The sequence below is a fragment of the Saccharomyces kudriavzevii genome (genome assembly GCF_947243775.1).
Source record: "Saccharomyces kudriavzevii IFO 1802 strain IFO1802 genome assembly, chromosome: 5".
Lineage (NCBI taxonomy): Eukaryota > Fungi > Ascomycota > Saccharomycetes > Saccharomycetales > Saccharomycetaceae > Saccharomyces > Saccharomyces kudriavzevii.
In genome coordinates, this window is record NC_079276.1 from 346,105 (window position 1) to 370,863 (window position 24,759).

Here is a 24,759-nt window from a genome sequence, read left to right on the forward strand (position 1 = left end):
TTTCAATTTGAAAAAAATTCCCATCTTTTTCATTCAGTCCTTGATTTCTCGAATTAACATATATTTCATCTCAACTACCATAAAAATTCTGGAAAAAGACATTCTTTCACAGTCGTCTGAAGGTAAAAAGGTAAACCGGAAGGTAAAAAACGGTTCTGGCTGGAATCTCGGACACTGGACAAAGAACCTAAATTGCAGCATAAGAGCTAAGAGCTGGGTAAGATACGCACATTTTTCTCAGAATATCTTTTTGTATGACTATAAACATATCTGTATATGCTTCTTCCTAAATAGGTGCATGTGTAAATAAATAAGAGACTGATTCCCCATTATGCAATCTTCTAATGGCTTCTGCAATTGTAGGACTGATATCGACTTGGTCGACGATGTCCAAATCTAAGTCAACAGGCACTGTATTGGTGCAGACAATCCTTGATAATCTGCTATTAAGTAACTTTTCCCTTGCCGAGCCAGAAAATATACCATGTGTAACGATGGCAATCACCTCTTTAGCTCCATGATCCATTAATGTATCACAAGCTTTTACTAAGGTGCCACACGTGTCAGCCATGTCATCGACTAATAAACATGACTTGGCAGCAACATCGCCGACAAGCAGCATTCGTGAAATTTCGTTGGCCTTTTGTCTTTCCTTATGAATCAAAGCAAAATTCATGTCCAGTTTGTCCGCTAGGGAGGCTACTCTTTTAGCACCACCGGCATCAGGCGATACTAGTATCGCATTGTTGAAATCCGTTTTCGTTCTTATATAATTCAATACACTTGGCTCACCATATAGATTATCAACGGGTATATGGAAAAACCCCTGAATTTGAGAGGCGTGGAGATCCATGGTAATGACATGATCGCAACCCGCAGTCTCCAAAAGATTGGCGATCAACTTTGCAGTGATAGGAGCCCGGGATTTATCCTTTTTATCTTGTCTAGCGTAGGGAAAGTTCGGTATGACCGCGGTAATTCGTCTGACAGATGCCGTTTTACAGGCGTGAACTAGGATAAGTAACTCCATCAAGAAGTCGTTGATTTCATGTTCTCCATATCCCGTTTGAATGATGTATATGTCTTCATCACGAATACTTTCCCCTATAGTAACCGACGTTTCTTTATTTGAATATTGATATACTCCCACCTTAGATAATGGCACACCCAGCCTTTGAGAAATAAGCTCAGCCAACCCGGGATGTGAATTCCCTGCTAATAATTTAATGGTATTTGTAGACATGTTCAATGGCAATTGCAGGTTTTTGCACCTGCCGTGAATTTGCGCTCTCCTTGAAAGAAGCCTTCAAGATCTCCTCATATTATCAATTGTTCTAGAATATTTTTTTCATTGTTGAAAATAGTCACGTGCCTGAATCATTTTCCTGCGCGATTTGCATAGGAAGGTGGATAAACGGATACATCGTCCTCAACCCAGTAGCAGGTACTTTATAGCAGGTTAAACAACTTATTTATCGTCTGCTCTCACTGCTGACATAAGGCAAAGTCTTTCACAACACTATTGTCCTTGACGATTTGGATAACTTCTCCAATAAAATAAGTAAATTTTGAAAGTTATTTGTGTTCAGAAAAAGCCGAAACTGATTGTAGAGAATAGAAAGTACTTTCCTGATTAGGTTCGAGGAGTTGTGGTAGAGAAAACTATTGTTGTACCTTACAGAACAGACCTCTAGCGCATTAATACTATTTCTGTCAATCACATACGAAGCAATACGATAAGAAATGGCTACGAAACAAGCCCACAAAAGATTGACTAAGGAATACAAGTTGATGGTGGAGAACCCTCCTCCATATATTCTTGCCCGTCCCAATGAAGATAACATTTTGGAATGGCATTATATCATCACAGGTCCTGCAGAAACTCCTTACAAAGGCGGACAATATCACGGCACCTTGACTTTCCCATCAGATTACCCTTACAAGCCGCCTGCCATCAGAATGGTGACACCTAATGGACGTTTCAAGCCCAATACACGGTTATGTCTTTCCATGAGTGATTATCACCCTGATACCTGGAATCCTGGTTGGTCTGTATCCACCATTTTGAATGGGTTGCTTAGTTTTATGACTAGCGATGAAGCTACGACGGGATCAGTTACCACGTCTGACCATCAAAAGAAGATATTGGCAAAGAATTCTCTAAGTTATAATGCCTTTCAAAATCTAAGATTCAAACTGATTTTTTCTGAAATTGTGGAAGAAAATGTGCAGATACTAGAGAAAAGAAAGCTAGTTGAGGGGGACGATGCGAACGCAAGCGATGAAGCAGAAGATGCTTTTACCAAAGCTGCCAAGGAGAAAGTTATTTCGCTGGAGGAAATTCTGGACCCTGAAGATAGAATACGTGCTGAACAAGCATTGAAGCAATCAGAAAATAACCCTAAGAAAAATGGCCAAGAACCAAATGGTAGTTCTTCCATGGTTTACATTGGCATTGCCATATTTTTGTTTTTAGTTGGCCTCTTCATGAAATGAAAACATTAAAAGAATAAAATTTTAGATAAACTCAACAACTAAGAATAAAAAATTAATAGAATTATATAGACAAAGGGATCGCGTTATCAAGAACATTGCGTTGTATATTTCAAACATATATTTATATATAACAAAAAAATTAGAAAAAAAAATAGAAAAGATAAAAATCAGAAGGACAGAGGAAAGCTACCTCAAAATCCCTCGACTTTCACTATTATCTTGCCTTGAGCACGTTGCGTAGCCATATAAGAAAATGCTTCCTTAAGGTTCTTCCAAGAATAAACCTTATCTACAATGCAGTCTACAACACCTTCATTCAGCAGTTCACCGCATTCGTGTATCCAGTCATTTTTCTTGGGAATAAGCTTGATGTTAGGGTCGAAATGAAAATGAACATAATCATATGACCACAACATCGAGCCAAACATCTTCCTTGCATTGGCACTTGGATTGTCCCAAGAATCAAAGACGTCTTTCTTGTAATTTCCAACATAGTCGCCAACGGTAGTGACGTAAGCGCCCTTAGAGTGAATCAAAGAGCCTGAATGGCTCAAAATATCGTAACCACCTACGAAATCCAATACAATGTCAACTTTACCCTGCGTATAGTCTTCAGTTTCTTTGAGAGTATTAAAATCATCATAATCCACAAGTTTTCCAGAGTGCAACATATTCCTGAGTGGTTTGCTAGATTTTCCCCTGCAAGATAAATAGTTTATGAATATAATTTCATCCTTTATATCCGGAAAGGCCTCAGATAATACTGTCGAACCATTACCTGATGTCACAACGAGTAAATTTTTGGAAACCTTATAGTACCGCTTCAACAACTGAATAACAAACATCCCTACTGAGCTCGTCCCACCGTTTATCAAAACATTGGATTCTGTATCCAAATGGCCCCTCTCCTCTAGCTTAGCTAGCAGATTAAAAGCTGTCCCTAGACAAAATAAGGAACCTGCCGCCTTTTCCGGTGACAAAGTATGTTTTGGTCTCATTAGTATGGGATCTACGCGGGGATCAATAAGTAGTGAGCTTTGCAGGGCCCCAACGGCTAATTTGGGATGATAATAAATGCCATACACTTCATCCCCAATATTCCATCCATTTGTCAAATTATCACCAACATGTGTTATTGTCCCACTGTATTCTCTTCCAATACCGGCTTCACCATATATTGGCTTGGTATAGCCATTCTTGATTTTCATATCAATAGGATTTAAGCCCGCATAATTCACTTGAACTGCCAGTTTATTTTTATTTATGGGCAATTTAATTTTATATTCATATGAAAAAGTAATGGGACCGTCCTTGGAATGGAAAACCAGTGATTTGACGGGAATATGCCTTACGTGCCTTAGTGGTCTGGCGACTCTAGTCAATCTAGACTCCTCCACAGTAATTTCCTTCGGTGCTGGTACTTCATGGTCCACCGCCATGGCTTCTAACTTAGGATCCTTATTATCCAAGATTCTTTTTGCCATCCTTCTATATTACTTTGATTTCTTGTTGTTTATCGATCCCGTATTTTCTCATATGCTCCCTTTCGGCTTGCATGAATTCATCATAACTGTGTATTCCCCCTTCTTTTACCTCTTTCTTTATAATATAGGACGATGTCTAAAAAACTACGAAATCACTAGAACAATTACAATCAAAGGATAAAAGGGACAGCAAAGACGGGAAAAGAGGTGAGTCAAGGCACAGCTGAGAGTTACGCGTTTTCGCCTTTGCCAACAGGCTTCTGCTGAAGTAACTGGAGCGCATCGCATAAAGGCACGTCAATGTACTAATTGTATGCAATTATCCAAGAGTGGACAAACTTCATTGAGCACGTAGGACTAATATCACACCAGAAGATACATTACTTGTTGAGTACACGACACTGCCCTCAAAGAGGTTTCACATATAAGTTTTTGATGGATGTTGTGATTCGACACCACTTGTGCATGAGTTTCTCCTGATGTAATAATTCACAAAAGGTTTTTTTTCCCTGGAAACATCAATACATCCACAACTTTGAAAAACCCATACAACTTTATATTTCTTCGTCGGAAGCTCATTAAGAATATTCGACACAGAATAGAGAATTATCCGTCTGAAAAATTAATGGAAGTAAGCGTAGCCTACCATGACGGGACTTTTAGGTTAGAGAGAACAGTCAGCCTAGTCTCTCCACGGGATGGCGTTAGCCCCGTTTCGGGAGAATTCTGTCTAACGCAACCTGGTTGAAACTTTCTTGCCATGAGACGAGTCGGTTTGTACTCCCATGCCCATCGTAATGTATTGTATTCTGTAGTGTGAAACTTGTTACTACCAAAGTGTTAAAAGCAAATACTTAGCAAATTTGGATCGTAAATTAGTTGCATCTTAAAGAAGTCTAAACAAACCACGATAAAACGTATGTTCTGGCACCCATTGAGTGAGAGAATAGAAGACGGGTCCTAAAAGATCTCCCGCAGTACGTGACTGCTAAGAATACCAGAAGAAAAGCGATCATAATTTTCTTGGGCATTCCGGGCCTAATATCGTGCAAGACTAATAGATTCTGAGACTTATATATTGGGCACTAAAAGAAAAAAAATCTTTCATTAACATCATGGGAGCATTGTGATGTGAAGGACTTATTGGAATATTAATGAAAAAGAGAATCACAAGCAAATTGCTATAAAGGAAAACAGTTATCAGAACAACTCGATGAAAATTACACATCCTGGCTTTCTACTCTCAGATACATTTATTAATAATAACAGCTTTACTAACAAAGATTAATATACTTTCATAACAGTTAAAAATGGGTATTTCTCGTGATTCTCGTCACAAAAGATCGGCCACAGGTGCTAAACGTGCTCAATTCAGAAAGAAGAGAAAGTTCGAATTAGGTCGTCAACCAGCCAACACCAAGATCGGCGCTAAGAGAATCCACTCTGTCAGAACTAGAGGTGGCAACAAAAAATACAGAGCTCTAAGAATTGAAACTGGTAACTTTTCCTGGGCTTCCGAGGGTATTTCCAAGAAGACCAGAATTGCTGGTGTCGTGTACCACCCATCTAACAATGAATTGGTCAGAACCAACACTTTGACCAAGGCTGCCGTCGTTCAAATTGATGCTACTCCATTCAAACAATGGTTCGAAGCTCACTACGGTCAAACTTTGGGTAAGAAGAAGAATGCCAAGGAGGAAGAAACAGTTTCCAAGAGCAAAAACGCTGAAAGAAAATGGGCCGCTAGAGCTGCTTCTGCCAAGATCGAGTCTTCCGTCGAATCCCAATTCAGTGCCGGTAGATTATACGCTTGTATTTCTTCCAGACCAGGTCAGTCCGGTAGATGTGATGGTTACATTTTGGAAGGTGAAGAACTAGCTTTCTACTTAAGAAGATTGACTGCCAAGAAATAGAGATAATAAGATAATATTTTATTACACTACTAATTGTACAATTTTACTTTTATTTTGTGTTATCTCTTTCTGCTTTCTTATTTTTAATATTTACCATTCCATTTATAATTTGTAAAAAATTAACATAAAAATCTTTTAACTATAAACTAATAATATTATCAAATGATAAATGAAAAGACAGAACATGCTATCAATAGTACCTCACCTTAATGTGTACTAAGTCTGGACTGGTCGTGTTGTTTGATTCTAAGCAAAATACGCAATACGATGAGGGAAAATTTGAACCTATGGTGGAAAAGTCATCCCCTTCTTCTCACGTAATTAAAGCTTATCCTTGTTAGCAAGTGCAATTTGTGGATCCTTCCCCAGAATAAGGATACCCTCGCCTCTTTGCGACTGAAAATCGAAAAACCCTCGGGTCCTGTTTAAAACTAAACTATCCATATGGGGGGTGGGATTACGTTGTAGTTCCGCGAGGTTTATACCAAAGACATTTCTGCCCTAGCCACATGCATTCTGGGATATGCTCTCCGTTATTTAGCATTACTGAACATATTATTATTGAAGAGGACATCCTTTGAACGTTGAGCAGTTACTTTTTTCTACTCGTGCAGTGCAGTGCATTCTAGAAGTTCCTAGAACCTTATAGAACATCAAGAAAATAGGAAGAAGAAAAAAACATTAATTAATCATAATCAAGGGGGGTTGCTTGTGCTCACATCGGTAACAAAACTGCCATATAAATAGATTAAATATCAAGTTGCTATCCGAATCTCAAGAGCCCTGTTTTCGTCCCTTTTCTAGATGATGTAGATAAGCCATTAATTAGCTACATTATATAAGCATCAAAAGAAAAAGGAAAAAGGAAAAAGTAACAAACAAATAAACATGTCAAAGTCTGTCGGTATAGATTTAGGTACGACCTACTCATGTGTTGCTCATTTTTCGAACGACAGGGTAGAAATCATCGCCAATGATCAAGGTAATAGAACAACGCCGTCATATGTGGCTTTTACCGACACGGAGAGGCTAATTGGTGACGCTGCAAAGAATCAAGCTGCTATGAATCCACACAATACGGTCTTCGATGCTAAGCGTTTGATTGGTCGTAAGTTTGACGATCCAGAAGTAACGAGCGATGCTAAGCACTACCCATTCAAAGTGGTCAACAAGGGAGGTAAACCAGTAGTTCAAGTGGAATACAAAGGTGAGACGAAGACTTTTACTCCAGAAGAAATCTCTTCTATGATTTTAACAAAGATGAAGGAAACTGCTGAAAACTATTTGGGAACTGAAGTGAAGGATGCTGTAGTAACGGTTCCAGCTTATTTCAACGATTCCCAGAGACAAGCAACAAAGGATGCTGGTACAATTGCCGGTTTAAATGTCTTGCGTATAATTAATGAACCTACAGCCGCCGCTATTGCATATGGTTTGGACAAGAAATCGCAGAAGGAGCACAACGTTTTGATCTTTGATTTGGGTGGTGGTACTTTTGATGTTTCTTTATTATCTATTGATGAAGGTGTATTTGAGGTTAAAGCTACTGCTGGTGACACTCATTTAGGTGGTGAAGATTTCGATAATAGACTGGTTAACTTTCTCGCAGAGGAGTTTAAAAGAAAAAATAAGAAGGATTTAACAAGTAATCAGAGATCGTTGAGAAGGCTTAGGACTGCTGCTGAAAGAGCGAAGAGAACGCTGTCCTCCTCTGCTCAAACGTCGGTGGAAATTGATTCATTATTTGAAGGAGTTGACTTCTACACTTCGATTACAAGGGCAAGATTCGAGGAGTTATGTGCTGATTTGTTTAGATCAACTTTGGAGCCGGTGGAAAAGGTTTTGGCTGATTCAAAATTAGATAAATCTCAAATTGATGAAATTGTGCTAGTTGGTGGTTCAACAAGAATTCCAAAGGTACAAAAGTTAGTATCTGATTTTTTCAATGGTAAAGAGCCAAACCGTTCAATCAATCCAGATGAAGCCGTTGCTTATGGTGCTGCTGTTCAAGCTGCTATTTTAACAGGTGACCAGTCTTCGACAACTCAAGATCTACTGTTGCTGGATGTTGCTCCATTATCTCTAGGTATCGAAACTGCAGGTGGTATTATGACAAAGTTGATTCCCAGAAATTCGACCATTCCAACAAAGAAATCGGAAATATTTTCTACTTACGCTGATAACCAACCTGGTGTTTTGATTCAAGTTTTTGAGGGTGAAAGAACGAGAACAAAGGATAATAATTTATTAGGTAAATTTGAACTTAGCGGTATTCCACCCGCTCCAAGAGGTGTGCCCCAAATTGAAGTTACATTCGATATCGACGCAAACGGCATCCTGAATGTGTCAGCCATTGAAAAAGGCACTGGTAAATCTAATAAGATTACAATTACTAACGATAAAGGTAGACTATCTAAGGAAGATATTGACAAAATGGTCGCGGAGGCAGAAAAGTTTAAAGCTCAAGATGAGGAGGAAGCTCAACGTGTTCAAGCTAAGAATCAACTGGAGTCATACGCCTTCACTTTGAAGAATTCAGTGAACGAAAACAACTTCAAGGAAAAGGTAGGTGAAGAAGATGCCAAAAAATTAGAAACTGCTGCTCAAGATGCTATAACTTGGTTAGATGCTTCACAAGCAGCTTCCACCGAAGAATACAAGGAAAGACAAAAGGAATTAGAAAGTATTGCCAATCCCATTATGACCAAATTTTACGGAGCTGCTGGTGGTGCCCCTGGAGCAGGTCCCGTTCCGGGTGCTGGAGCAGGCCCAAGTGGTGCACCGGATAATGGCCCAACAGTAGAAGAAGTCGATTAGATAGTAATTGAAAAATGTCATGAAGAGACAGCGCATTATTAGCTCTTTGTCACTCCGTTTCCATAGGCTCTAACGTTTTATATATATATATATTTATATATAATGCAGGATAAAGAAAGGTTGAGTATTTAACATTTAAACGTTCTCATTATTCTAGTTGGCAGTGAATATTCAGAACGCGATTTCGCGCCATTACGAGGCAAAATCACAAGGGGGAACTCATCGCAACTTCTATATTAGAGTCAATTATTGACTTGACAGAGTGCGGTTAAAGAGCACATGTTTGGCAATGTACAGCATGCACAATTTGAATTCCGATGATACCTCTTTCAATTGGGGTGAAACAAAGCCCGCTGAACAACGTGGTTCAAATATTTCTTCTGATGGGAGCTTAACACCACAATCTTTAGGTCCTTCAACTTATAGGTTATCGGAAAACAAACGACAACAAAATGACATCTTTAATGTCGAAGATTCCCCTTCCGTAGTTTCAGATGTAATATCAAACAGGCAAGATCGTTCACAAGATTTTTTTGGACCTCATTCTTCGTCCCCTATCGCCACCTCAGAACGACAGAAAACGAATCAGAGATCACGATTAAAATCTATGAGATCGTCTAAACGTCAGGAGAAAATGACAGAGAAACGCGGTGGTCTAGAAAAGATGGAACAGATGGTTATGCAAGGTGAGCATCTTCGAGAAATTGAAAGACTAAGACAAGAGGCTCAAAAAAACGCGGTCCCCTCAGACATGGCTGAGTTCATGGAATGGGAAAACAACGAGGACTTGGAAGACGACGAGCTACTTTCTTTTATCGAGAGACAAGAAATTTATAAAAGAGAATTGGAACAGTTTTTGAACAATCCTAATAAAAATGTTTATAAAAATAATTCCTCTTCAAATTCTTACACATGATATGATCACTTTCCTAGTAGAAAGAAATCCGAGAATTAAGTAAGAATATATGATCTCTTGAGCGCATGCAGTCTGCCATATGCATTGATCAAGCCCGGATATTTTTCTTCTCTCCTGCGACGTTGAACGGAAATGGTTAACCTCATTTTCACGTTATATTCTATTGTGTTCAAAAATATATTCTAAATAGTCGAAAACCTACAGATGCTAACTTTCTTTTTGACACTGAGTTAGTACACATCGCCATATCGCCCCTTCGAAGGTTCATCATGTTTGATGCGCCATGAAATCATACACATATCACGTGCCATCCCTATTTATATAGCGACAAGATTCATCCATATATGTTAAAAATTAGATACAGTTAATAGCTCTAGAATAAATATGAAAAGTATTCTGTTCATACGCCATGTTGACTGTCTTTTACATATTTTCGGATAGGATCAGAGTCCAGGTCGTATTTTTCCAATTTTCTAATTTGCTCCGGTGCAATAGAACTGTGTAATTCTGGATCATTCTGATACCAATCTTTAATCAACCATACCATTTCTCTTTTTGCTAGTTCGACGTTGTCTTCGGAGCAGTTAATGATATCTTTTAGCATAAAATAAAGTTTCAGGTTAGAGACTCCTGCCAATAGAAAGATTGAACAAATAGATCCGACAGAAGTTGAAGTTTTATCGGGGAATAAAGCAAATATTCTATTCAATAAGAAATGAACTGGAAAAACAACGTCCGTATCATGAGTTGTCTCTCCAACACGAATTATAGCGCTCGAAATCGAGGAGAAAAGAGATCCTTGATCTTCATCGTTTCCATCAAACACCACTCTCGTTTTTATACTATCGAACAGTCGATCCCATTCTTTTCGAATGACTTTTTCATCTCTGAAATCAGATACTTTGAAAATTCTTAGTTTTATTTCGTAGTATTCTAACGGGTCTGCACAGTCATTGAACAGGTTAGTTAAGGGAAGCAGTTTCCCATTAAGCTTGGAAATTAGGTCTTTTTTCTGAAGTTCAACAATCCTTGTTTCATTTTCCACCAAAGAGAGCAAGTCATCCTGAATGGCGGCTATATCAAACAACTCATGGATACTGTCAGACAATTCTACCGACGCGGGTTTTTGATCCAAGGAAGTTGAACTGTCGCAAAATCCATTCGCTCTTGCTAGGAACTCAATTCTTTCACTCAATGTTAATTCAAAGTCAGAATTGGCTAAACTATATAGAACGCTAGCCGCTTCAAAGAAACGTCCTTTTTTGGATAAGTAGAACCACAGCAAGTTGCAAATTTCTAGCGATTTTTCTGCTTTCTCTTTCAAGTAGGTGAGAACAAATCGAGAGTCTAATTGAAGTATTTCATCTTGCCTTTTATTTGCAACTAACCAATCGTAAAAGCAAAAGTGAAAAAATTCATTGTTACTGTTCAATATCACCGAATAAACTTTTTCCTTCAGCGACAACGTTGGAGACGAAATTGTAATCTTCGCCATTGAACCAGAATGTTTGATAGATGTATTGGAATCAACGCTTTTCAGGATGCCAAAAATCAAATTATATATATCAATCCGTTTGTCATATAAAACTTTCCTTGGATCATTAACCTTGCAACCTTCAGATACGTACTCTTGCGCTTGATTTGTTTTATCGATTCCATCTGCAAGTCTTAGTAAAAATTCAATAGTTCTAGGCTGATAGTTTAGTTTTACCATAACATCCACTATAGTCTTCAATTCATTTAATTCTATATTGTCAATGCATCTTTCATAAAGATCTATGGCAGAGTCTAGATGGTTTCTTGATATTTTAGAGTCTATTATTCCAAATTTCTGTGCCGCCTCTAAATGCTCTCCTGCTCTAAACAATAAAATGTCCGCACCATGACAAAAAGATCCAAAACGCTCTTTTAAAACGTTCATAATATAATCCGCCGGTGCTCCTCGAGAAATATTGGCATTTACAACTTCAATCAAGATCTCCTTTATTATTTGTTTAGTCTCTACATTAGGCGTGAAAAGATCATGAAACTGTAATTTAAAAAAGTGGTCTCGTGTCTTGGAGTCATAAATACCTTCTTCACCCATAAGAGTATGTAACAAGGATTTGAAAGCGTCAATATCTTCATAGAAAACATTTAAAAGGGAAAAAGCGTCCTTTATAGAGTTTATCAACAAAATAAGAGCATCCATGGCAATAGATTCAGCATCGGAAACGGTTATAGCATTGCTATCTCTTGGAACCAGAAATGGAACAAAAGAAGGACGGTGAATGTTGAAGAAGTCCGCCAAAACAGATATCGACGACAAATAATACTCGACTTGTAATTTAGTTATGGAAATGCCAAATATGTCAAGTTTTTCTGTTTTGGAGGCTTTCTTGAACACAAATACCTTCTCTTCCCATACTTGACTGAATAATCTCGTGACTAATAGCGCAGAACCATAGAACCTAGGAGAGAGGACAATGCCATCACTTAAATCAGTTTCATCGAATATCTTCGGTGTTTTTGGAGGCACATTACTATTTTCTTGGGAATGCTTTGATTTTATATCAACTATTCCAGGTACACCGGCGGAGAAAAAGCCCAAGGCACTTGCTTTAACATGCTCTGATTTATTGAACTTACAGGCTAAATAAAGTGCCGTGGAGCAAGCCTCAGATAACCCATAATTGTGAATGAATGGTAAAGGGTTTTCAACCAAACTTTCAAAGACTTCGTCAGGTGTACGGTATTCATATATTTCTACGGCGTTGCTTGTTAAAACGGCCACCCTAATTGGCTCCACACTATATTGTGAGGCAAACACGTTAGCGTAACCTTGTGGTGTCGAAGTATGGTTAAAACATCTGGTTAAGAGAACAACTTCTTTGACTTCGTCTGTTGTGTCGAGCAGGACGCTATTTTCAACATATTTGCCATAATTCTTCAATATACCGTAATCAGGAGCACTTACATAAAGTCTGTATTTCTCCTTTTTGTCCAGCAAATCCCTCTTAGCAAAGCTCGATAATTCTCCAGAATTCCTAGTTTTCCTCATTGATGTGAAATATATACCTGGTGATATTATAGTACTTGAGTTAGTGGTATCAATGTATGTGGAACTGCTTTTCTGTGCTGAAAGCAGACCTGAGTCCTCTGGGTACGGTGACTTCTGATGGACAGAAGAAATTTTGTTTCTTCCAAAGGAATCAAATGAAGTGGTGGGGGGAAACTTTAAAGAGTTTAATTTTAGTGAACCAATCGATCTCTTAGAAGCAGAACCCTTAAAGTACAAGCGTACCCCAGTAGTAGTTATAGCGGCCAAAAACAAATCGTCGCTTTCCCTATCAGAGATGGAAATAATTTTTGCAATCTTTAAAGTTCGACCAGTGAGCAGCGGAGAGTCTTTTACACCCAGTACGCTAAGCCTGCGCCTAATATGAGGAGTGTCAATCACGACTGGATCTTCTAGCCCATTGGTAGTGATTAAATAAGATCTAACCACTGATTTTGTCGATAATGTATGCAAAATTCCTCTCGATTGATCAACTTCAAGCTGTATTATGCTTTCTTCCCCCGCGCTAATATCTCCTTCCGGAACTTTTTGGAACATTCTATTTCCATGCACGGTAGGTATTAGTCTTGTAGGCAGCAAATTCGCTAATATAGACTTTGTTAAACATATTTTGTTACATTTGCTATTGAACAGATTATCCGAGCAATTATACTGCAATTCCCATACATTAACGCCGTCACACGAACCTGTAAAAAATATTTGCCCGGTTTTTTCATAGCTGATAATATTTGAAACATTCAGACCAGTCGCATTTACTTTCAGTCCAGTATTGAAAATATTCAACTCATGAGTAGTGCTGTCAAGGGATACTGTTAAAATATATATGTCAAAGAGAGTGGCAACAATCAATAGGTTTTCAACCGAAGAAATGAACGTGTCTGGCCTAGGCCTAACTAATTTCACTTTCAAAATGGTGTGCTCAAATTCATCAATACAGTGGAACTCTGAGCTATTGCTAATGTTCCAAAATATCAATTTATTATCAGAAGTTATCCAGCAATAGTTCAGTTCGGGAAATATACCCATATCACTCTTTATCTCTGTATTGGAGACTTCTAACAAAACTTCATCTGGTATATTAGTCACTTGTTGTCTTTGGAAAGGAGTAAATGCACCTAATCCACCGACTTCATCTGAAAAATTATAGTCCACACCTTTGTTATAGTATGAAGAGTTGTCTAATACTGGCGTATTCCTGTCACTAAACCTTAATTCCTGAACGAATTCACTGGCCAATTGCAACGGTTCAGACGAAGTCAATCCACGAACTTTGACGTCTGTGTTTACATCATGAAATTCTGATTTAACAGTGTTTTTCACGCCGCTATAATTTTTTAATGCATCACTGTTACTTGATTTGTTGGCCTGGAAGGGGCTGCTTGACGAATTGGGCCTGAATTGGTCTTGACCACATCTTAATTGGTTCTGCAAACGATTTCGTCCTAGGGAGCTGGGAAATGTTAAGGACTCTCGATCATAATCAACTCTTTTTTTCAATGGTGTTGAATACATTTTAATTGAAGCCCGAGCTGCTATTATGAGTAACCTATCTTCACTAACAAGGATTATATTCTCAGATTCATTCTATTGGCTTCTCGTAAAATCAATTTAAAGTATAACTTCAAATTCTTTAATGGAAATCTTTTTTGTCAGTACGGGTAATATATATTATTTTGTGTCAGTAATTCAAGCAAACCTTAACATCTGGTCAATACTATAAAGCTATCAAATGTTCCCAACAGATTATAGATATAAATTAGAGGTAGAAAGGAGAAAAAAATTTGGCTTAAAAAATCATACCATACCCGAAGTTATTTTTCGACTTTTTATAAATAAAATGCGGGGCAAAAGTTATAGCAAGAGAACGCTATCTAATAGGGACGCAAGCTATCTCAAGTTTTCAAATAAGTTGCAAAAGTATTCCCGATTCTTGAATAAGAAGGCAATTGATGTCAACCCACCAGAAAAGTCAAAGCTTAGAACAACCGAAATCAATTTATCCCCGCTTGTGAGTGATCACGGAGAGAGCTTTGCAAGAAAGAAAGAAAAAGTCTGCAACATTATACCGCAACAAAATAAGCACACGCAAGAGTCACAAAAGAACGCCTTGAAAGATGAAATCAAACAAGTTTTGACAAAAGGTAATCTTAAAAAACTGCAGGAAGAAATCTTTGCTAAAGAACTTACTAATATCTCTTGTCATCATTGCCTTTGCAGTGTGAAAAATAGAAAAAATATCAAACATTCACGACTTTGGTTTCTTTTTGAACTGGAAATGAGTGAAGATTGGAATGAAAACCTTCGACTTGATTGCTACAATAAATACGTGTATTCTGCAATTGACGAATCCTGGATGATGGAGAATATCCTACTTAAGAAGCAGGAGAAGCATTATGAGTATTTTCCTATACAGCAATTGCTGATTCCCCATAGTTTTGAAAGTTTCGACATGCGAAAAAAACCCAAAAACATTGAGGACTTGACGGTAAATATTGATAGCATTATAGAGACTAATCACCAAGCGGAGAGGTTTCTGCCCGAAAGTATTCTGATAAAAAGGGAAAATGATATTGCATTCGATGATTTTCAGTTGGACGCCAAGAAGATTCTTAACGATTTGAGTGCAACCTCTGAAAATCCGTTTGGCTCCTCACCATGTACCAAAAAACCTGAAACAAACGAAAATAACAAAGATACCATTCCTAAAAAGAAAAAAGAAAAAAAGATTCTAGGTGCACTAGAAAAGAAGCTGCATATAAATGATAATTATTGAAATGCACCGAATACACGTTTAAAAAATTTGAAATGGTAATACACTGTTACAGCAACAGACTTCCCTTTCAAAATATAAAATAATTTCTTTTCTTTCGAGTGTCATACAATACGTCGAATATCTATATCATTAAAATACGTATATCTCTTATATATTGCAATTACAAAAGACACAATACTAACGTACTTGCCCGTGGAGCTATGCAGAAATAAAAAATTACCTTTTCTTCTTCTCTTTAACTTCTTCATCACTTGTGGCATGTAGCCTAATGACGTTTGGGTAATCTGGTCTGTTTCCCATATGACCCTGATGCCAATCGTAACTTAAGGCGTAGGCAAATACACTACCATTTCTATTGAAGTTACACACAGGAATGGATGCTTGCAATGCAGGATAACCTTTCAATCTATGTCTTTGATTCTTATCCCAAAAGTTAAAACTACCATCACCACCGGCCGTAGCGAAAGTACCATACAATGGATGGAATGCTATACTATTCACCGGGTACACCAACGATTGACCATTAGAGCCAGGTGCTCTGTTAGGATTGGTTTGACGGTGGCATTTAAATGAAAATCCCGACTTTTTCTGCATGCCATCATCGATATACCTTATGGAGCATCTACCTTCCACAGAACCAATCGCATATCCATCTGCTTCATTATAACATGCTACAGATCGTGTCTGCCATTTCAAAGGCGATGTGGTTGCCTTGAATATGCTTGTTGGGTTGGCTAAATTGATGATGGCTATGTGTCTTTCAGCAGTAGCAACTACCAATAAAGATTGTTTACTATCCATAGAATACACTCTTTCAGGCATCATGAGTGTTGATACAGGCTGCGGCTGTCTCATATCCCAATATTTTATGGTTTTATCCCAAGATCCCGTTACTACACACTCTGCATTTGAGGGCCCACATTGAACATACCGTAGTACTTTTATTGGTGCACTATGCATCCCAATTTGTTGTGTTTGCCCACTGGCAACATCGTACAGCTTCAGCGCATTATCGCACCCGCCTGAAGCAACTTTTGTACCATCACTTGACCATCTAGTACATAAGACCGGGCTCGAGCTTTCGTATTGAGCCCTGCCTTGAGGTACACCATTTTGGACATCCCAAATACGTACTTTACCGTCCCATGAAGTGACGCTAAACATGAGATCTTGTTGGGGCGAAAACGCAATATCCGATATTGAGTCTTCTGCAGGGCTATTAATGACGATGTCGCTAGCTAAATCCTTTTCATTAGCCATTGCAGTGCTCGTTCCTAAAGTGGAAGTTGTGTTTGATCGGTTGAAGAAAGACATTGTTACTTTACTTTTCTTCGCACGGTTATCTTTATTCTATTACTATATGCAAATTAAGGTTCGTGGTTCTTGATTTCAATTGGATGTATGAAGGGGTTTGCCGCGGTCAATTCGCACAAATTTACAACTCAGACTCGATTCAAGTACGATATTTTTATAGTGCTCAACTGGAACGCACGTATACTTCTTATTTGATTAAGCTGCTGCAGATTGACCTCAAACGTATTTACTTAAAACCCTACCATTCTCATATGAAATTTCAATAATAATTGAAAAGTAACATAAAAAAGAGACGGCCATCGTAAATCATGATAATAGAATCGCTTTTATGTAAAGTGTCATTATGTGACGGTACTTTATTTAGTATATGGTGAGCAGGAAAAAAGACCCATGCTTGATAGTTCAAACATTCTTTCTATGAATACAAGCTCTTACTTAATACCTTATATCTCTATTTTATCGTGAAAGGGAAAAAAAAATACTAGACGAAAACAATTTTTTTTTGAATAAACCATTTATAATATTCCGTTGGTGTATGATATGTTACAGTTTATAGAACGTAGAGACACCCAAAAGTCTAACAAAACACCAGATGCACAATTTGCTTTCCGTTCTTTCTTTTTTGCTTTTTTTTGATTTTTGTGATTTTTTTTGTTCACTTGAGAATTTTTCATATTTTTATTATGTTGTCCATCGCGAGCCTTTAACCTTCCCAATTGATAAAATTGAAGTCATTTTCGTTTGCTTCCAGTAAATTTATATCATAATCCGGTTCCTGACCTCCAACCATACCGACATTCTCGAACTTCATGTTTTGCGGCGGTGGATTCTGACGTTCAGCAGTACTGGGTTGCTGAGTTTCCAAAGTAGCACCGATATCGGATGCGGGCTGAACTAACGCCCTATCGTCATTGCCTTTATTTATAGATACAGAAGTTTCATTAGGAAAATTTAAATTTCCGTTTGGTGTTCTATTAGTAGACGTGTATGCTTGATTAGGAAACAACAAAGAGCCTGCGTTTTTAAGGACTCCAAAGTCATATGCTTGATTAGCGCTGCTCGGTGTCTTCTCCTCCGGGGTAGATAATGCGTTGTTGTTGCCTTTATTATTTCTTGGATCCTTATTCACTGACGGTTCCGGTGGTTTTTCTCGAGTCGGCAATTCTTGTGGGACTAAATTATTCAGTGATGGAATTATTTTTGAACTCTTTAGCGTAATATTTAGATTAGTGGTGGAAAACCCCTGTGGCGGTTTTATAACCACATTTCCTACTGTTTTGGAATTTCTTTGCTTCTGAGAGTCGCCAGGAGGAGGTGTAGCTATGTTCAAAGGGGATGGTGCTGACGCTTTTCCGTTCACCGCACGTTTGGGCCCACCCTTCACAATGACTTTGCCACTTTCGGAATCAAAGCAACTCTCAGTAACCGAGGACAATGGACTGGAAACAGCTGGCTTGTTGAAACTTCCCAGGTTTAAACCAGAAAAAGGGAAAGAGTTTATGGTCTTAGTGGGTGGAGCTGAATGCATGTTCGGGGTGGTATTATTGGAAAATGTCCTTAGCATATCGTTCTCATCTTTAGTAGCGTCAGCATTTAAAATTATAGATGGTGTAGATTTCCTTCTCGACACTTTTATGCTGGATGGACTGTGTTTCTTAGCTGTCACCACGTTATTGCTATTATTTTTACTTGCCGACTCTATTGGGAAAGCTAATGTCGATGCCTTTTTTTGATTTTTCCTTGGCTTCGCTGGATGCTTAGTAACTGCAGTGGACGGAGAGACAGTTTCCATCGAAGGGCTGGATTTAACATTAGAGTAAATGTCTTCCTCACCAAATGCTATTGCTTGATTACGGAAGTTAGTAGCCATGTCAGATTTTGGAGTTTTATTGAGCCTTGAACCTACCATAGCAGGTTCGCTTGTAGTCGAGCCCGGAGTAGTAATATATGGCGACCCAGCATTGGTAGATCCTGCAGAAACGGTAGCTGTATTGTTTTTCCTTCGTTTCTTAGCGCCTGGGCCAGCTGTTGCTCTGCCCTTAGCTCTACAAGTTGCGGACCTGCTTCTTGTACACTTGGGCATTGGAACATTATTGTGTTTATCAGATGTATGCATAGTTTTTAGGTTTTTAGGTGGGTTTATGGGAGATTTGTTATTAGTCGTATTATTGATGGTATTATTGTTACATGGGCTTCCCATTGAATTTTCTGTAGTGGGTTGAAGTGGGTAGCTATAGACTGGCCAGCCAGTAAAGTTTTGATTTCGATTCTGGGTTGGTGCCATATTAGCAAAATCCCCAGAAGGCGATGCTGCTGCTGCCATTGCTGCTGCTCCAATTGAAAGGTTTGTATTATTGTAGGGTGGAATTGGAAAATTATTGACGATTGGATTTCCAACCATTGCAATCGGCATAGGATTCACATTAACATTCTGAACTGGAGCTGCAGGAGACATGGAATTTCCCAGCATCATGGCAGCCAAGTGCATAGGATCCACGTCTTCGCTAATGTATTCTCCTCTTCGCTCTGCATCGTGTTGTAGCCTTGCCGCATGCACAGCCAAGCTTCTATAAATTTGTTCCTGCCTTTGCTCCTGAAGAACCAGTTGGTAATATTGTTGAGCAAACTCTGAACCGCCTCTGGAAGAGCTAGTATTAAAAACATCCCAGAATATTTGCCACCATTCATACAAAAAACCTTGAGGTGTCTCTACCACCTTTGACAGCGAGCTTCGGTTACCAATACTTTCGTTGAAATTGGGACCGTCTACTTCTTCGTGGTCAATGTCTCTACTTAGTTGCGCATCTTGAGCAAAGGCAGCTGCAGTATTCTTTAATGACGATTTCGTAAGAAAATCAAGTATGTACTCGTTGAGTGTTTTCTTGCAGTTTAGCTTTTCTTTTAGATCAGAATTTTCTACCGTGGGTTGCTTTGTCCACTGTTGCTGAGGTTGCTGCTGCTGAGGTTGCGGCTGTTGTTGTTGTGGAGGTTGTTGCTGTTGTTGTTGTTGCTGTTGCTGAAACTGTTGCTGTTGCTGAGAATCATTCGTCGCCATTAAAATATTATTCTGCAGACCTTGTGTACACTGGGTTGCGATATATGACTGGTCCGCTGAAGGAAATGAATCTGGATGTGAACCACTCGCTTTATAACTCATTCTTCCTCAGAATCCGTTTCCTCTTCAGTTATGACTATGAATTTCTTCGTGTTTATTTTTTATACCCTTCTGTGACTTACTATCGTCAACTCACCGTGTATTCCGCAACCAAAACCGTATCTGAACAAAACACGGAAGGGAGCAAAGTGGTAAAATTGTCTTGCTTTATATTCAATCAATACCTATCAGAATTGGCTTTCAATGTATGCTTTACGGCTCCATCGTGGCCTATTTCTTTCTTCGTTGTCTTCCCACGCTTACGGACCTTCGTAAAAGAGTCCGAAGCCGAGAAGGCGCAATTTCATGCAGTTTAGACACGGTAGTTACTACAGTGGACCCTGTGAAGTCGATCTCTGTCCCTGTTGCATCTGCTATTGGTATGCATGTATGCGGGAATGGACATACACCTGCATACTTACTCTGCCCCTCATGGCTGCTCTCAACGATTCTGTTTGAGGTATTTTTTTGGTTTGGACTTTAGACTAAAATCAGCATTATAATTGGAAACAGAGGAAAAAAAAATCTACATTCTTTATCACAAGAATGTTCAAGAAGGGGGGAAAACTTGCCGAAAAAATTGCATGCATCAGTGTAATTTGTATGCACTAGGCACTGACAGGTTATATGTACCATTACTAAAGAAAACGTAAGACGTTCCAGTCGGCAGAGCATACAGCGACGGTTTCATTAAGAATAGACAAATGAGCTGGGCGACCTAGTTTATTTATATGGTCACCACAACAAAATGCGATTAGTTCTGTGTGCGTAGATATATTTACGGGAGCTCTTTGACAAAAAATGATGTTGTCCATGCCCGTTTGAAGACCTTTTTAAGCAGTTTCTTTGAGGATGGATGCCAAGAGAATCATCGCCAGGTTGATCGGCGCAAGTGGATGCGGCGATTTTTTGACAGAACAAAAGTCATGTAGCCTTAATACGATAAGAAAGAATAAGACTTGCACACAATATATTATATACATATATATATATATTTGGAAGCTAAAAACAGGAGCATAAGATTGAGGGAAAGGTAAATCTACATACAGCTTTTACGAAAAACTGAAAACAATGAAGGGAGGTACTTATGTGAGCGCATGTTTATCATACAGATGAGAAAAAAAAGCTAAAATGTTAATGGATAATCAAGCAATGACGCTAGCCAAATCAGGGTTTTGAGCAACAATTCCGTTATAGGTAGTGTTTAAGTACTTCAATAATTCAATAACCTTATGTTTCATCTCTTCGGTTTGAAATTGCTTCAATCTTTCCATATTTTCTTCTCTACCTAGGGTAGATTCCTTTTCTAGTTTGATCCTGTCATGCTCTTTCTTGAATACAACACTGAATATTTCGATAATCCTTGGAGTTTCGTTTGTGACAACAGGGCTATTTTCCTGGTATAGTTTCATAATCAATTCAAAAATTGGATTGTATTCTTCAAAACCAGTGTGTAGTGGCAAATGTGTCAATAATGTTGGCACAGTTTGTTCCAATGGAACCAAAGCACCGTTTTTCAAAGCCATTCTGGCAACACATCCGCTAGCATTAGCGTATGCCCTGTCAATGATTTCTCTGGTGGCTTCGTCATCTTCGGCTGACAGAGCTTTCTGGTCGGCAGCGTTTAATAACTCGTAAAGCGCTTTCAAAACAGGCTCATAAACGGCTGAAATGTCCATTGATGCATATTCACACAGTAAACCGACACCATAAGCAGCATTGCCTCTAACTTCCAAAGATTTGTCGGTGGTTAATCTGATAACTAAGGCTTCTAGCATTTCGTGAACGAAAGGATTTTGTTCCTTCATACCCAAAGCCAATTCAGAAGCGGCACCGACGGCGGATGATCTCTTATTCTTAGATTTGGATTGGAATAACCCGAAAACAACTGGCCTAAAATTGTCAAAGACCTTGGCAAAATCACCAGCCAAGGCTTGGGATAAACTGACAAGAACTTCCAAGGCAACATCTTGTAGAGTGGCTTCAGTTTCAGAAGCGTCTAGTTCTTCATCTCTTGGAACGTCCTCTTCAATATCAATGGTTTGACAAGTATGTGTGCCCTTCAAAACGCTTAGGACCTGTAAACACAAAGCTTCCAGCATGGAAGAATCACCATTATCCATGATAATGACAGGACCAAATTGCTTGATCATATTGGCAAAATCTTCCATAACAGTAATGACCATCGAAGTTTCGAATTCATCACTTAGATTACCCATGGAGGTTTCTCTGGCGGCTTGAATAACTGCCAAGACATCAGCATTTACGTATGTAGATGTAGAAATACCCTTTGGATAACTTTCTGGTTCAACCTTAGAAGCCAATAAGACGGATTTAACGACATTCCAGATGGTGTTCAAAGCTGTTTCTCTTAGACCGTAAGATTCATCAACCTGTTCATTCAAAACTTTTAAGGATTGTTCGACATATGGCAAAAAATGTTCCTTAGTGCCCAATGCTAACTCGGATAGAGCTGCAGAAGCAACTTCCTTTTCATAGGAAATACCAGTGTTAACAGTGAACTTGTTTTGTAATTCTTCTTCATTGGCAGAATCAGCAAATGCAGCTAAATCTTCAGCATCACCATCGAAATTGAATTGATATTCATCCAATTCTAATGTCTTGAAAATTTCTGGAAGAATAGTCTTCAAGAAAGGAGCAAAATTTTCACCGTAAACTTTAGCCAAATTTGCGATGAACGCATAACCAGATTCTCTTAATCTAGCAGAATCGGTTTTGATAGCCTCATAAGCAGAGTTAACCAAAGGCTCGGCGAATTCAGCAAAGGCATCCGATCTGACGGCCCTAGCCATAGTAGAGATATTTTCAAAAGTGTTGGCTCTTAATTCAATGTCGTCCTCACTCATACCTTCAATTTGGGAACAGTTTTGGATGAATTTTTCCAAGTAATGAACACTAGTCTTGAAGTATGGAATGAAAGCAGAACCAGCCGCAAAGGCAGCGGAACCAATCGCGGAAACAACTGCACATCTCAACTTGGAGGATTCATTGCTTTCCAACATATAGAATAATTTGTTCATTAACGGGTCCAAATACTTAGAAATAGCATCATAAGCAATGAATTCAAGTAGACCGTCTAAAGCAACAGTCGCATAGTTATAAATTACAATGTTTTTAGCAGAATCAATGATATCAATAATCAGTGGTAAATATTCTTCGTGAAATTTAGCAACTTCATCCTGTAGATCAGTAGTCAATTGATGGATACACTTCAAGGCAGCTAATTTAACAATGGGCTCACTATCCTTTAAACCGTTAATAGTAGCAGGGATGATTTTGTCAAACTGAGACAAAATATAATCTGGGGATCCTGTAACAGCAACGGAAATAGCCAATAAAATAGCTCTTCTCTCGAATACGTTGGCAGATTGTAACATAGCTGGAATGTGCTCAACAATAACAGAAGCAACTTGAGATGGTGGCAGTTCAGAAGAAGCAAAGGCCAGCAATCTGATAGCTGAAGAAGAAGGAGTATTTTCTTCATTTTCTGCAGTTTCATCTTCGTTATTTAATTCATCATCAACGTCAATTTCTTCACAAGCGACCTTCAAAGCAACCATAGTAATTTCTGGACCCAGCTTGCTTTGAGAAACCTTGGATTTTCTGTAGGATAATGAAGAAATAATGAATTGAAGAGCAAAAACTCTAACATCTTCATCAATTTCTGTGTTGACAGAAATTTGCAAAGTCAATTTGATCAAATCAACGATAAAGTTACCGGTTAATTGTGAGTCCAAAAGTAAGAAATCGTTTAAACAATTAAAGATCAATTTAGCGTTTAGAGTATCATCTGCTTTGATAACAGCATCTAAGACATTGACCACAGAAGGAATTGAAGCAGCAAACTTCTGAGCTTGGACGGGATTGATGGTCTCCTGTTCTTCAATTAAAGCAGAGACGTGATTCAAAGCTTGGGCAGATAATGACCTGATTTCCAAAGAAGCAGGATCATTTATAGTTTGGGAGAATAAAGCCAAGAAGTCATCAACGTAGCCGGTGAGAGAAGAGGTGAAGTCTTCCAACAGAGAAAACAAGATGAAAATGGCGGTTTGTCTTGTTTGAACGTTTTCGCCAGAAGCAGCTTGAATTAAGTTTGGGACTAAATCAGGCCATTTGTTACCATCCAATTCTTCAGTACCGATAGAAGCGATTACTCGAGCGTTGGAATGACGAACGTTTTCTTTTGGCTCACTAAATGCAGTTTGTAGAAGAGAGGTCTTGATAGAAATTCTGGTGGGTTCATCGATGGCGTTCCAATGCTTGGAAACTAATTTTCTAGCTTCAACACCAGCTAATTGTTTCAAGGAATCATTTGAACCATTTTGCAAAATGTGAATCAAGGCCGGCAAAGTCGTGGGTTGAGTGTAAAATTGTGTTTGCAGAGTTTTTGTAGCTTCCTTCAAGCCAACACCAGAAGTGATAGCGTTCAGAGTCTGTTCAAGTTGAGTTAGAAATTGCTGATCCATTGTACTATTGGTATTAAAAAAATGTTTTTTGTCCCTCAGTTTTATGCTCCTAAGGCAGGATTTTGGTAATATACAGAAACGAGAAGAAGGATCCTTGTGGGGTCTTGCCTATTTCTATTTATTCGTTAGGAAGGAAAGAATATGACAGATAAAAGCAGATAGAATGAAGAATCTACGGATAAGTACATGTTTCTATTTTTTTTTTTTTTCAACCTCATCTCATCGCGTTTTTCATTCATCACATGGTACGAAAAAGAAACGAGGATCGTAGTGAAAGATATTCGGGCTAATTAATAAAAGATAATAGTTTCAATACGTGAATTAGTGAATTGGAACTATTGGAATTA

The 24,759-nt window shown here is 38.5% G+C and overlaps 11 protein-coding genes across 11 annotated transcripts; 5 read left to right on the forward strand and 6 right to left on the reverse strand.

Moving 5' to 3' along the window:
• Positions 1 to 286: 286 nt before the first annotated feature.
• PRS2 (ribose phosphate diphosphokinase subunit PRS2) lies at positions 287 to 1,243 on the reverse strand (the record flags this gene model as incomplete). The annotated part of the gene is made up of 1 exon (XM_056227509.1): positions 287 to 1,243. The coding sequence occupies one exon, from the start codon at positions 1,241 to 1,243 to the stop codon at positions 287 to 289; it is 957 nt and encodes a 318-aa protein (XP_056087323.1).
• Positions 1,244 to 1,743: 500 nt separating this feature from the next.
• UBC6 (E2 ubiquitin-conjugating protein UBC6) lies at positions 1,744 to 2,496 on the forward strand (the record flags this gene model as incomplete). Its single annotated transcript, XM_056227510.1, has 1 exon — positions 1,744 to 2,496. One exon carries the CDS (start codon positions 1,744 to 1,746, stop codon positions 2,494 to 2,496), a length of 753 nt encoding a protein of 250 aa, XP_056087324.1.
• A 191-nt stretch (positions 2,497 to 2,687) lies between these two features.
• On the reverse strand, positions 2,688 to 3,980 carry AST2 (Ast2p; the record flags this gene model as incomplete). Its single annotated transcript, XM_056227511.1, has 1 exon — positions 2,688 to 3,980. One exon carries the CDS (start codon positions 3,978 to 3,980, stop codon positions 2,688 to 2,690), a length of 1,293 nt encoding a protein of 430 aa, XP_056087325.1.
• Positions 3,981 to 5,290: 1,310 nt separating this feature from the next.
• RPS8B (40S ribosomal protein eS8) lies at positions 5,291 to 5,893 on the forward strand (the record flags this gene model as incomplete). Its single annotated transcript, XM_056227512.1, has 1 exon — positions 5,291 to 5,893. The coding sequence occupies one exon, from the start codon at positions 5,291 to 5,293 to the stop codon at positions 5,891 to 5,893; it is 603 nt and encodes a 200-aa protein (XP_056087326.1).
• Positions 5,894 to 6,781: 888 nt separating this feature from the next.
• Positions 6,782 to 8,710, forward strand: SSA4 (Hsp70 family chaperone SSA4; the record flags this gene model as incomplete). The annotated part of the gene is made up of 1 exon (XM_056227513.1): positions 6,782 to 8,710. One exon carries the CDS (start codon positions 6,782 to 6,784, stop codon positions 8,708 to 8,710), a length of 1,929 nt encoding a protein of 642 aa, XP_056087327.1.
• A 289-nt stretch (positions 8,711 to 8,999) lies between these two features.
• RTT105 (Rtt105p) lies at positions 9,000 to 9,626 on the forward strand (the record flags this gene model as incomplete). The annotated part of the gene is made up of 1 exon (XM_056227514.1): positions 9,000 to 9,626. One exon carries the CDS (start codon positions 9,000 to 9,002, stop codon positions 9,624 to 9,626), a length of 627 nt encoding a protein of 208 aa, XP_056087328.1.
• Positions 9,627 to 10,026: 400 nt separating this feature from the next.
• Positions 10,027 to 14,196, reverse strand: NUP157 (Nup157p; the record flags this gene model as incomplete). Its single annotated transcript, XM_056227516.1, has 1 exon — positions 10,027 to 14,196. One exon carries the CDS (start codon positions 14,194 to 14,196, stop codon positions 10,027 to 10,029), a length of 4,170 nt encoding a protein of 1,389 aa, XP_056087329.1.
• Positions 14,197 to 14,413: 217 nt separating this feature from the next.
• MAM1 (Mam1p) lies at positions 14,414 to 15,457 on the forward strand (the record flags this gene model as incomplete). The annotated part of the gene is made up of 1 exon (XM_056227517.1): positions 14,414 to 15,457. One exon carries the CDS (start codon positions 14,414 to 14,416, stop codon positions 15,455 to 15,457), a length of 1,044 nt encoding a protein of 347 aa, XP_056087330.1.
• A 216-nt stretch (positions 15,458 to 15,673) lies between these two features.
• GLE2 (RNA export factor GLE2) lies at positions 15,674 to 16,771 on the reverse strand (the record flags this gene model as incomplete). Its single annotated transcript, XM_056227518.1, has 1 exon — positions 15,674 to 16,771. The coding sequence occupies one exon, from the start codon at positions 16,769 to 16,771 to the stop codon at positions 15,674 to 15,676; it is 1,098 nt and encodes a 365-aa protein (XP_056087331.1).
• A 703-nt stretch (positions 16,772 to 17,474) lies between these two features.
• On the reverse strand, positions 17,475 to 19,928 carry SKDI05G1890 (uncharacterized protein; the record flags this gene model as incomplete). The annotated part of the gene is made up of 1 exon (XM_056227519.1): positions 17,475 to 19,928. The coding sequence occupies one exon, from the start codon at positions 19,926 to 19,928 to the stop codon at positions 17,475 to 17,477; it is 2,454 nt and encodes an 817-aa protein (XP_056087332.1).
• A 1,142-nt stretch (positions 19,929 to 21,070) lies between these two features.
• Positions 21,071 to 24,412, reverse strand: KAP123 (karyopherin KAP123; the record flags this gene model as incomplete). Its single annotated transcript, XM_056227520.1, has 1 exon — positions 21,071 to 24,412. The coding sequence occupies one exon, from the start codon at positions 24,410 to 24,412 to the stop codon at positions 21,071 to 21,073; it is 3,342 nt and encodes a 1,113-aa protein (XP_056087333.1).
• Positions 24,413 to 24,759: the final 347 nt, after the last annotated feature.